General features: G+C 39.3%; 1 protein-coding gene across 6 annotated transcripts in view; it reads right to left on the reverse strand.

Annotated features, from left to right (window-relative positions):
• Positions 1–5,586: 5,586 nt before the first annotated feature.
• Positions 5,587–13,949, reverse strand: part of XIAP (X-linked inhibitor of apoptosis) — a 51,959-nt gene continuing 43,596 nt past the window's right edge. For all 6 annotated transcript variants that reach the window (XM_008019487.3, XM_037989108.2, XM_008019489.3 and 3 more), the window contains one exon: positions 5,587–9,219. In XM_008019487.3, coding sequence (XP_008017678.1) covers positions 9,026–9,219 — 194 coding nt within the window. In that variant the 3' untranslated portion in view covers positions 5,587–9,025. The remainder of the gene's footprint in view (positions 9,220–13,949) is intronic.

Genomic DNA, 13,949 nt, shown 5'->3' on the forward strand with positions numbered 1-13,949 from the left:
CCAGCCTGACCAACATGGAGAAACCCCATCTCTATTAAAAATACAAAAATTAGCCAGGTGTGGTGGCAGGTGCTTGTAATCTCAGCTACTTGGGAGGCTGAGTCAGGAGAATTGCTTGAACCTGGGAGGTGGAGGTTGCAGTAAGCTGAGATGGTGCCATTGCACTCCAGCCTGGGCAACGAGAGCAAAAAGAAAGAAAGAAGAAAAGGAAGGGAGGAAAGGAAGAAGGAGAAAGAAAGGAGAAAGAAAAAAGAAAGAGACAGAGAGAAAGAAAGAAAGAGAGTGAGAGAGAAAGAAAGAGAGAGAGAGAGAGAGAGGGAGGGAGGGAGGGAGGGAGGGAGGGAGGGAGGAAGGAAGGAAGGAAGGAAGGAAGGAAGGAAGGAAGGAAGGAAGGAAGGAAGGAAGGAAGGAAGGAAGGAAGGAAGCCTCATGTCCGTAATCCCAGCACTTTGGGAGGCTGAGGCGGGCAGATTGCTTGAACCCAGGAGTTCAAGACCAGCCTGGGCAACATGGTGAAACCCAATCTCTATAAAACATTTTTAAAAAAGAAATATATAACGAGGTAATTACAGGAGAAATGATATTATGTCTAGGATTTACTTTGGAGTATTGGGGTGAGCAAGTGGAAGGAGTGCTAGATGAAACAGGACTGATAAAATGTCAAATTGTTGAGGATAACTGATGAATATCGTGGAGTCATGCTTTCTACTTTTGTGTAAGTTTACAATTTTCTGTAATAGAAAGCTTTGAAAATTCACATCTTCAATATTAAAGTTTAGTTGACACGTAAGAAAAAATTTGGACTGTGTTTAAGACATGGTTATTAAGGTTTATCTCAAACAACAGTGCTGTGATAACACTGTCAAATATTAGATAATCAGTCCCTACATAGACTGGGCCTGAAATACAACTCGTAATTCAGGAATCTCCATTGTGGGCAGGAAGGGGCAGGGGAATAGCCACTTGAAATATACACTTCTAAATTTCTTTCTGGCTGGACGTGGTGGTTCACACCTGTAATCCCAGCAGTTTGGGAGGCCAAGGCGGGTGGATCATTTGAGGTCAGGAGTTCGAAACCAGCCTGGTCAACATGGTAAAACTCCATCTCTACTAAAAATACAAAAATTAGGCTGGGCACAGTGGCTCACATCTGTAATCCCAACACTTTGGGAGGCCGAGGCAGGTGGACCACCTGAGGTTGGGAGTTCAAGACCAGCCTGGTCAATATGGTGATACCCCGTCTCTACTAAAAATACAAAAATAGCCGGGCATAGTTGTGTGGGCCTGTAATCTCAGCTACTCGGGACGCTGAAGCAGGAGAATCGCTTGAACCCGGGAGGCGGAGGTTGCAGTGAGCTGAGACCATGCCCTTATACTCCAGCCTGGGCGACAAAGCAAGACTACGTATCAAAAAAAACAAATAAATAAAATAAAATAAAAATTAGCTGGCATGGTGGTGGGTGCCTGTAATCAATCCCAGCTACTCGAGAGGCTGAAGCAGAATTGCTTGAGCCTGGAGGTGGAGGTTGCAGTGAGCAGAGATCGCGCCACTGCACTCCAGCCTGCGAAACAGAGTGAGACTCCATCTCAAAAAAAAAAAAAAAAAAAAAAAAAATCTTTTTGCCAAAGGATTCTTTATTCCCTCATTCTTTATCCCACCAGATTGCTCGCAGCTCCTAAAACTCACTGGCAGTTGCTTCTACAAACTCACAAGTATCCTTCCTTGCTGCCTGCCTCAAAGGGGCAGTGGTTTTTTAGGCTCATTGCTGTTTGCCTGTTCAAGTTTTGTTATAGTGACTATACTATCTCCTAAGACAACCAAGCATATCTTTTTGGAGGGGTGTTACTATTGTTCATATATTATACATTTAAAAAATTGACATTTCATGTACTTGTAGAATTCCATACATTAATGTGAAAACTGATGTCTTTAAAAACATGGCATGACCTAATGTGTACCTTACGCCTACATACAATGGCATAAGATATATTTAGGAGGTTACATTGCAGTATTTTTAAGAGGGTGATTTTATGTTTTCTAAGAAAGTGAAACAAATACAAGGTAGTAAGATATAACTTTAAAGAATAGTATTTTATTGAATAAGTTTTATTCACAGAAAAATAAGCTTTAATCTACAATGAATGCCAGATTATACAGCAGAAAGCAATTTTCTTAGTTTTCCACACAGAAAGGTTCTTACTAAGTGAAAAAAGCCATAAAATTATATTCACAAATATAGTACTCTGTCTCAAAACATTTCACATGATTATTCACAATACTAATACAATTAAATCAGTCATTCAGGTTAAAGTGTAACAGTAATGAAAAAATGCAAAATTTAACATAAATTACATTAAAACCCTTGTTACATCAAACCAAAAATGCAAATTTCTTACTAAATCCAGAAAAATGGTAAAATATATAGTAATTTAAAATATTAAATTAATGATGGCCGGGCGCAGTGGCTCACACCTGTAATCCCAGCACTTTGGGAGGCCGAGGCTGGCGGATCACGAAATCAGGAGATCAAGACCATCCTGGCTAACATGGTGAAACCCTGTCTCTACTAAAAATACAAAAAAAATTAGCCGGGCGTGGTGGCGGGCGCCTGTAGTCCCAGCTACTTCGGAGGCTGAGAAAGGAGAATGGCTTGAGTGAACCCGGGAGGCGGAGCTTGCAGTGAGCGGAGATCGCGCCACTGCACTCCAGCCTGGGCGACAGAGCAAGACTCCGTCTTAAAGACAAAAAACAAAAAGCAAAACAAAAATAAAATCCCATTAATGATACAGAATAAGAAAGTAGTAAACTCCAAAAATCTATAGGCATATCTGCTAACTTCAGACTTCAAAGTAGAATCTGATCACCCAAACATTAATGTAGCATTTGTCTAATGTCTGTTTTGTTTTTAAGACTCAGTCTCACTCACCCAGGATGGAGTGCGGTGGCAGCATCTTGGCTCACTGCAGCCTCCGCCTCCCAGGTTCAAGCGATTCTCCTGCCTCAGTCGCTCAAGCAGCTGGGACTACAGGCATGCGCACCACGCCCAGCTATTTTTGTATTTTTGTAGACAGGGTTTCAGCATGTTGGCCAGGCTGGTCTCCAACTCCTGACCTCAGGTGATCCGCATGCCTCAGCATCCAAAAGTGCTGGAATTACAGGCGTGAGCCACCGTGCCCGGCGTCATTTGTCTAATTTGAAAATACAATTGTCCCTTGCTATCCATGGGGTTTTGGTTTCACGATCCCCTAGGACCTGAGGATGCTTAAGTTCCTTAGATAAAATCACACAAGGCCAGGCGCAGTGGTTCACGCCTGTAATCCCAGCACTTTGTGAGGCCGAGGCAGGCAGATCACCTGAGATCAGGAGTTCGAGACCAGCCTGGCCAACACCACGAAACCAGTCTCTACTGAAAAATATAAAAATTAGCCGGGTGTGGTGGCGGGCGCCTGTAATTCCAGCTATTCGGGTGGCTGAGGCCTGAGAATTGCTTGAACCCAGAAGGCGGAGGCTGCAGTGAGCCGAGACGGCACCACTGCACTCCAGCCTGGGTGAGGGAGACTCTTGTCTCCAAAAAAAAAAAAAAAAAAAAAAGGCCGGGCTCATGCCTGTAATCCCAGCACTGTGGGAGGCAGATCACTTGAGGTCAGAAGTTCAAGACTAGCCTGGCCAAGATGGTGAAACCCTGTCTCTACTAAGAATACAACAAAAATTAGCTGGGCACCATGGAGCACGCCTATAGTCCCAGCTGCTTGGGAGGCAGAGGTTGCGGTGAGCCCCATTGCACTCCACCCTGGGCAACAGAGTGAGACTATTTAAATAAATAATAAAAAAAATTATTTGCATATAACGTATGCACATCTTCATCACATACTTTATTTATTCTGAGACAAGATCTCGCACTGTCACCCAGGCTGGAGTGCAGTGCCATGATCATAGCTCAATGCAGCCTCTGCCTCCCAGACTCAAGCGACTCCCACCTCAGCCTCCGGAGTAGCCGGGACTACAGGCACACACCACCACGTCCAGCTAATCTTTGTATTTTTTGTAGAGACAGAGTTTTGCCGTTTGCCCAGGCTGGCATCATATACTTTAAGTCATCTCTATATGACTTTAATATCTAATACAATATATTAGGTTGGTTTAAAAATAATTGCATTTTTTTGCATTTTTGCACCAAACTTAATGCTATGTAAATAGTTGTTATACTGCTGCTTAACAACAGTATAACAATTTTGGCTTTTTCTTTGTATTATTTTGTATTTTTGTATTTATTTATTTTTTCCCTCAGTATTTTCAATTCCTCCTTGGTTGAATCCATGGATGCAAAATCCGCAGATATGAAGGGCTGGCTATATATGCATTGATGATTGTCCTATTATACTAAAGTGTCACTTAATATGTAGTGAAAGTTATGGTATAGTGGAAAGAATAGTTGAAAAAATAAACATTTGGACCTTTCAAGAAAGGTAGCTTGGTGAAGTTTTTAATCTTCAAACTATGTCCCAGTCAGGGCTCTGCTACTAATTAGCTAAAATCTTTGCACAAATTACATCGCCTTTGAGCCTCCGTTGCCTCACCTGTAAAATGAAAGAGAAGAATTGGGTACTCTCTAAGGTCACTTCCAGCTCTGTCATTCTATAACTCTGTTATGCTGAGGAAGAAATTCACATTGTGTTAACTGTATGAGTCAAACTGAAAATGATTATTAAAGTGGGAAAAAGCCAATTGTTTCTCTTAGAAAGTTCAACTAAATTTGAGAAGAACAATCTTTTCAATTTTTTAAGAAGAATTTAAGTATTTTTAGGGGTTTGATCTATTTATTTAGAGATGGGGTCTCACTCTGTCACCCAGACTGGAGTACAGTGGCACAATCATAACTCACTCCTGCCTCAAACTCATGGGCTCAAGTGATCCTCCTGCCTCTGCCTCCAGAGTAGGTGAGACTATAGGCATGTGCCACCACGCCTAGCTAACATTTGTATTGACCTATTTATTTATTGTGATTTATCTTTTTTTTTTTTTTTTTTTTTTTTTTGAGATGGAGATTCACTCTTGTTGCCCAGGCTGGAGTGTAATGGCGCGATCCTGGCTCACCACAACCTCCGCCTCCTGGGTTCAAGCGATTCTCCTGCCTCAGCCTCCCCAGTAGTTGGGATTAAGGGCATGAGCCACCACGTGCAGCTCATTCTGTATTTTTAGTAGAGACGGGGTTTCTCCATGTTGGTCAGACTGGTCTCAATCTCCCGACCTCAGGTGATCCGCCCGCCTTGGCCTCCCAAAGTGCTGGGATTACAGGAGTGAGCCACCGCGCCCGGCCGATTTATATCTTAACTATGAGAAACACCAAAAAATACGAGTAAACATCACTGAAAGAGTTACCATGTACAAATTTTTTTCTAAGTTTTAGCCCAAATTTCCAGGTCAAGACAAACCCACAGAGAGGTAAAAGGGTGTTAGGATGGGAGTTCATATTTACAGCAGGAACTTTACATACATGGTCTCCTTGAGCTCTTGCAACCTGGTAAGATAGGTATTATTCTCCTTTCACAGGTGAATAAACTGCTACCCTTTTTTTAACAAGTAGATTTGTCTAAAAAGAACTATATCAAATACTGCTTCCCATTTTCTTATTTCTCTAATGGCAACGATATACATCCCATAGTATATCTCAACGATATACTATCCCATTTCTCTCACCTCCTTAGACCCTTTCCCCATTCAACACCTGCATAATCAGGAAATAAAACAATGATTCGGGTTTAAAGGGTATATCATGTGAAACTAATGCTGGGGTGACAGTCTCCATTCATAGTTCAAAATACAAATTTTATCCACTAAAATGGAAATGGAAGAAACAACTACTGAAATGTAAATAACATAACAACAAAAATAACAAAATATCATAATACACAGGGCCAAATCACATTATATACACTCACTACACCCACTCTACCCTACATAATCAAAGGGATAGGGGAAAAAATCAAATGTAGCAGGAAAGGCAATATAAAGCCATTAATTAACTGGAATTTAGTTTGTAAATGCTAAAAGCATTTCTCAAAAATTAAGACAATGCTTTTCATCAGCAGACTAAATTATTACAAATAAAGATAAGTACTTATTACAAAACAACTTGAATCTTTGCATGACTAATATGTAAAATAAGTGGTGACTTGAAATCCTAGAGTGAACTTTACACAGAAATGGAATGTCTACATGTAGACATGGAGAACTCTTGGGAGGGGGAAAAGATTTGGATACGGCTATAGTTTTCACTTTGCAAATGATCAATTTTTGCAGAATTAGATGGAAAAGATCCAGTGCTTTTTATAGTTCAAACACAGACAAATGCTGGTAAGTCTCCAAAAATTTGATTAGAAGTTGGAGTGCTGAGTGATTTTAAGAACCTGAAGCAACAGCATTTCTAAACAATTCTTAAAATAAACTTGTTAGGCACATCAGCGTTGTGCATTAAATTTCACAACTCATGGAGAGGAAGAAAAAAAGTCTTGCTTAACTCTAAACATACAAGCTTTAGAAGAAGAATTTTAATGAAGTGTGGCTCCCAGAACAGGAAAGGCCTTATGTTAAAACAATTCAGTCCTTGAGTCCTTGGCTAACAACTAGACTGAACTACCTACCTGACTTGGAGATAAAGTGTCCTGGAAAACATATTTAAAAAATTTTAACACTTTTCTCCCCTTGTAGAACACTTTAAATTTAAACTTATAGTCTAGACTATACAGATCAAATTCATGTTAATGACTATATAACCAGACTAAGTGGCAGACAGTGCAAAGGTGAAGAACTGAGGATTTACATACTAAAACAGGAACAGGGCAGTCATTATTTAATTTTTAAAACTCTCATTTAAATTTGCAATGCTTTGGCTGGGTGTGGTGGCTCAAGCCTGTAATCCCAGCACTTTGGGAGGGTAAGGTGGGCGGATCTCTTGAGGTCAGGAGTTTGAGACCAGCCTGGCCAACATGGTGAAACCCTGTCTCTACTAAAAATACAAAAATTAGTCGGGTATGGTGGCACTCGCCTGTAATCCCAGCTACTCAGGAAGCTGAGGCAGGAGAATCGCTTGAACCCAGGAGGGGGAGGTTGCAGTGAGCAGAGATCATGCCACTGCAGTCCAGCCTGGGTGACAAGCAAGACTCCATCTCAAAAAGAAAATTAAATAAATAAAATAAATTTGCAATGTTTTAAATGAATATCACTTAAAGTAGTAATCAACAGAAGTTAGGAGAACATAACAGTACTCTTTCTCTTAGAAAGTACAACAAAAATATAATTTTTTACAGTTTTACTCTCAAACTTTTCTCTATGTAGTAACATGCCTTACTCACCTCTACAATAGGTTTGTTGTGAGAATCTTATAATGTAAACCCTGGACGTCCTATGAAGCATTTTTAAACTTCTAGTTTATGTCCTATTGATTCTTATTCAAGTGTTTTTCAAAAAATATTTAAACAACTATTCGTTTCTTGCCAATATTTTTATAATTTCCAAGAGGTTTTAAGGATCTTGAGAGAACACTGATTTCAGAAGTATCTACTACTATTACTAGTCAAGAACACAAATGTAGGCAGAGGATTTAACATTTCATCCTATATACATCTTAATCATCCTAACGGTAAAAACTCACATGAAACTTGAAGATACAAGATGATATGAGAATCTCAACATGGAAAGCTGTCACTATAACTACAAGCAGTGTACAAACATACTTCTACTTTTACCTACATAAGCTGACAGATGTTTAAAATACTGAGTTAACAAAGATCTTTTAGTAAAGTGACTTAGGCAGGCTTAAACTAGCAAGGATTAAGGATGAATCCTTACTAATTAATTGGAAGATCTGAGACATATTTTATATTTCATTTTACAAAATCAGAAATACTTATTTTGAAACAAGATAAGAAGACATGGTCTACCTGTCAAAAACCTACCACTCAGAAATATTTTTCATCCACAAAGCAGGAAAAACATAAAACCATTTACATTTCACATTGGCACCAAAAAGGTTAACTGCCCTGCCTTCTTGGATTAGAAAAACTAAAGCTGAGTGATAAGTACTTTTGCAGGCGTTTGAACATGCCTAAGCCTTTAAATCAGTAAAATACTTTCTAAAAATTCTGATTACAAAAGTAATACATACTTATAAAAAATTCAAACAGAACAAAATGAAAAAAATAGAAAGTGAAAGGCCCCTATAAAACCCCTCTGAGGCCCCTTCCCCAACCCCCCCAAAGAGAAACCACATTTAACAGTTTGGTGTCTATCTTTCCAAATCTTTTGTTCTATACATATAAGAAACATACATACTTTGATTGCCTCAGACTATACATAGTGTTTTGCCACTTGCATTTTACACTTAATATATCTTTCACATCTTTCCATGTCAGTACATCTTGGCTTGATAGTATTCTATCATTAAATACCCTTTCAAAAATGGCAAATCACTTTTAAAAAATTATTCGCACACGTACGTGTTTATAATTTTAAAAGAAAATGGACAGAATCCTAAAACACAACAACCAACCTCTAAAAATAATCTCTATCTTTCCACCAGCATGGAACAATTATTCCTTTTTCACACAAAACAAATTATGTGATTGGGGAGATTAACTCTAATCTCCACATTTATATACAGAAAGCTCTATTTGTTAAGCCTATCTGAAAAGAATAAAAAATCCAGATGATTAATTCACTTACACTTAGAAATTAAGTCAGTATACGATGAATACACATTGTGTTCAGTTATAATATGATGCTTCTTAGTCTAGGGTTTCAATTAGATAACAGTAAAAAAAGTTGGATAAATAATACAGCTAATACCTTGAAAAATCCAGAAATTCAAAGATTATATTGCCAACTAAAACACTGCCATGTACATTTTTTTTTCTACTTGGTAGCAAATGCTAATGGAATTCAATCCTGATTACTTAAAAGTCAGTTCACATCACACATTCAATCAGGGTAATAAGAAGAACATAACATCCCTACTACAGAGTTAGATTAAGACATAAAAATTTTTTGCTTGAAAGTAATGACTGTGTAGCACATGGGACACTTGTCAACTGCTTCAGCACATTGTTTACAAGTGACTAGATGTCCACAAGGAACAAAAACGATAGCAATATTTCTATCCATACAGATTTTGCAAAGCTTCTCCTCTTGCAGGCGCCTTAGCTGCTCTTCAGTACTAATCTCTGCAAAAAGAGAAAAGAATTATGCTAGTTTTAGACTTTCTTAGTTGTTTACATTCATTGAAAATATTTATTGAACCCCTACTACGTGCCAAGCACCCAACAAGTGCCAGGAGATATGAGGATGACTCACACATGGCATCTGCTCTTAAATAGCTCACATGTTAGTGGGAGAGGATGTAAGATGAGGCTATGGAGGTTAAGCACAAAGTACAAAGTGATAAGTGCTCTAATAAAGTTATGTACAAAGTGCTCTGGCACAAGATGAGAAAACAAGTTCTTCTGCTCAGGCTAGTTGGAGAAGGCTCCACAGGTTGGCAGTGGCTGGATCGGGGGAGGAGGGAAGTGGAGGAGTGACATTTAAGCATGGGCAGTAATTTGCCAGGCAGAAAAACAAGGGTTAGGTAAAAGGAGCAGCATATGGAAAGGTCACAACTAATTCCAGAAATAGAGGGATGGATTTGAGGGACACCTCTGAAGTGGGACAAGTAGGACTGGGTGACTGACTGGATATGAGGGCTGAAGAAGAAAGACAAACTAAAGTTGATTTCAAGATTGCTAGCTTGGCTGACAAGGATATGGTGATGCCAATAAGAAATATAAAAGGAGGTACAGGTTTGGGATCTTCAGATATTTTTTAGGTGTTTTCAGGACACCCATATAAAAATATCCAGTAAGTAACTGAAGAGTCATATCTTGAGGTCAGGAGAAGTCAGGGCTAGAGATAGAGATCTGGATGTCATCAGCATATAGGTGGCACTGAAGTACTTGCTTAATTCAGCCTTTCCCAAAATAGTTTTGTGAAATGTGAATACATACGCCACAAAAAAAATGTGTTTCATGGTCACATATAACAATAATGACAACAGCAGCAGCAGTTAACAGTAATATTCAGTAATATTGCATAAATAGTATGTGCTAGCATTATTCCAAATGCATTACATATTTTAACTATATCTTTATAACCACAACTATTTGTTTATTTTAGCATCTTTATAATCATTATGTACCAGCAGTTTCCAAATACGGCCTCACATGAGAATAACCTGGGGCATTTTCAAACAACAGATTTCTGGGCTCCATTCACAGAACCTAAAATTTCTGGGGTTGGGCACACCGGCATTTGAGAACCACTGTCATCCATGACAGGGCAGTACTGTACAATATAGGACAGTATAGTCTATATTCCCTCTTAGAAATGTACAACACATTCCCCTGTTTAACTATGGGGTTCCTTTTTCATGGCATCCTTTTAATATCCTGTTGAACACTATTCTGAAAACATGTTTGGAAAACAATAGTTTATTCAAGAAATACTTACTGGACACTTAACTAGGTTCTACTAGGGATACAATTAACAAATACATAAACCTCAAGCTCCCAATCGTTCATAGACAAGTAAACAGGAAAGTATAAATGGTATGATGACAAAGGTAATTACAATGTGTTATGAAGAGCACAGGAAGGGTGTGTGTGCATGTGTGCACATGCATGCATAAACGAAGGCCTCCTGGAGGAAATTATATCTAAAACTGGATACTAAAGAATGAATTAGGAGTTTACTAGGAGAGGGAGGCCTTGGGGGATAAGGGCAATGGCAGAAAAGTGTTTTAGGCAAAGGAAATGGCATAAGCAAGCTCCAAGGAGAGAGAACATGGCCTACAAGTGCATAGGCAAAGCTTGGGCACAGAATTTGAGAAAATAGCATGAGATGAGGCTACAAAAGGGTGCCTGATCATGAAAGATTAGGCAAACCATGTAAAGGAGTTTCAACTTGATCCCAAGGGCCCTGGGAGCCAGTGAAGGATTTTAAACTAGAGACAGATACGATCACATCCATGTTTCAGAAAGGTTTCTCTGGCTAGGGGGTAAAGGAAAGGATTGTTTAATCTCTTTCTTCTTAAAAAGTACCCTCTTGGGCATAATAAAAACTATAGGCTCAACCATGGAATGCATCAGAGATAAGAAGATAAAGCACTTAACCCTCAAGAAGCCTGTTCTAATGGGCAGGGCAGAAACCAGTTTCAAAATAGTGTAAAAAGCAAAAAGCTCAGCCAGGTGTGGTTGCTCACACCTGTAATCCTAGCACTTTGGGAGGCTGAGGTGGGCAGATCATTTGAGGTCAGGAGTTCAAGACCAGCCTGGCCAACACGGTGAAACCCCGTCTCTACTAAAAATGCACACACAAATTAGCTGGGTGTGGTGGTGCATGCCTGTAATCCCAGCTACTCGGGAGCCTGAGGCAGGAGAATCGCTTGAAGCTGAGAGACGGAGGCTGCAGTGAGCCAAGATCATGCCACTGCACTCCAGCCTGGGCGACAGAGCAAGACCCTGTCTCAAGAAAAACAAAACAAAACAAAACAAAACTCTACCAGCACCAGGAGTAGATAAGAAGGAGCTCCTAACTCTGCTGTGGGTGCGGGAGAAAACTTGAAAGAAGTGACTTCTGAGCTGAACCTTGAAACATGAGTTCACAAAGTAGATTCAGAGAGTTGGGGATAGAGTGGGGAATGGGACTAGGTATACAGACAGAGAAAAGGTACTCAAGGCAGAGGAAAAAACATAAGTAAAGAAATGGCACTATAAGCTGATTTATATTATAAGAAAGCATTGACACGAAAAAAAGTCAGAATGAAGTGTGTATTTCATGCCCAAAAAATCAAAAGGAGAACAAGTAATTTCCACATTACTTTTAGATGCAATGCTACAACGAGTTAAAAACAAACAAACAAAAAACAACAATACTGACACCTAGAGTAGTCAAATTTATAGAGATAAAAAGTAGAATGGTAGTTGCCAGGGGTTGGGAAGAGAGGGAATGGGGAGTTGTTTAATGAATATGTTTTTATTATTATTATTATTATTTAAAGATGGGGTCTTGCTCTGTGTCCCAGGCTGGAGAGCAATGGTGCAATCACAGCTCATTGCAGCCTTGAACTTCTGGTCTCAAGCAATCCTCTTGCCTCAGCCTCCCGAGCAGCTGGAACTACAGGCGTGCGCCACCATGCCTGGCTGTTTAATGGATGCAGAGTTTTGGTTTTGCAAGATGAAGAATTCTAGAGGTTGACTGTGCAACAATGTAAATGTACTTAACACTACGGAACCATACCCTAAAAATGGTTAAGATAGTAAATTGTATGTGTATTTTATCACAATTTTTAAAAATCTAAAAAAAAAAAAAAAAAACTGAAACAAACCCCAAAACACTGGACCAGAAGTCAGGAAATCTGAGTTCTATTCCCAGCTATTGGCATGATCCTAGGCAATAGCCCATCTGTACTTCAGGTTCCCCACTAAGTTCATAAAAGTTATAAAATGGGCTGGGTGCGGTGGTTCATGCCTGTAATCCCAGCACTTTAGGAGGCCGAGGCAGGAGGATCACCTGAGGTTGGAAGTTGGAGAATAGTCCACCAACATGGATAAACCCCATCTCTACTAAAAATACAAAATTAGCAGGCCGTGGTGGCACATGCCTATAATCCAAGCTACTCGGGAGGCTGAGGCAGGAGAATTGCTTGAACCCGGGAGGTGGAGGTTGCAGTGAGCTGAGATTGCACCACTGCATTCCAGCCTGGGCAACAAGAGTGAAACTCCATCTCAAAAAAAAAAAGGTTGTAAAATAATATTTAAGGTTCCTTTGGTTCTGATTGTTTGTGATACCATATCATCTCATTTTTTTTTCTATATTATTTCATCCTTGTATAAAGCCACTAACTTGAGACGGTGATATTCTGGGCATAGATCTTTTCCCCTCAGGCCAGTAGTTTACCACTGGCAATTACTTCCCTCTTGGCTTAAAGGTAACTACTGGATTCTACATACTTCCCTACAGCGCCTTTCCCCTTCTCCTCCCCACAAAGCCCTCTTCTAGGTCAGGTTACTGGCACATGAGCAATAAAGGCTAGATAACTTTTGATGTTATTTGCTAATATTTGTAATTATTTAAAGCCTCTTTTAGAATAAACTGATGTTATTCATTTTACTATTAGAGCAGATTCATGTGGAAAGACAGATAAATGAATATGGGTTATTTGATTTTTATATTATACACAGTAATATATATAAAGATTAAAATAAGTACTTTAGTACGTACACTAAATAAACGGCTTTATTTTACACTACATAATTTTTTCAAAGAAAGAAAAAAAGATACTGATTTGGTACTATTTTTACAAGATATTTTACTAGGGCCTTCTCTGTTACACAGCCATTGGGAAAAAAAGACAGCACTAAATCTAGGATTTCTCAGTAAGTGACACTGTTATATCTTCTCTAATAACCTTCACCTGCTTCACTTCAGTTAGCCCCATCCTTATTTTATATAAAATTAAAAGATTCTTAGTGCCAGTCTTTCCTCATCAGCTTTTGGGAAGACAAACAGGCAGCAGTCCCAGCATGAGTAGAGAGCCTATATCAATTACTTGCCTCTCAATTTAGTGAGACTGAGGAGAGTTCAAATGAATTCCAACCCTTAGGCTCTCCTTCCCACACCATTCTAGTTTGTAGTCTCAGTGATAATATGAGCGCCCACTGACTCCTGTTAGATAGAGAAAAGACACTCTCCCTAATGCACAGTCCCTTGATCTCTTCCTATTACAACCTGCTAAATCCTTCTGCTGCAGACACGTTAAGGTTTGAAAGCTAATAACTTATGGCCAAACTTTATTAAGCGCCCTGAAAAAAATGACACAATTGCTTGTATTTCTGTTATAGCAGAAAAATTCTAGTCTGGC

Source organism: Chlorocebus sabaeus, chromosome X (assembly GCF_047675955.1).
Source record: "Chlorocebus sabaeus isolate Y175 chromosome X, mChlSab1.0.hap1, whole genome shotgun sequence".
Lineage (NCBI taxonomy): Eukaryota > Metazoa > Chordata > Mammalia > Primates > Cercopithecidae > Chlorocebus > Chlorocebus sabaeus.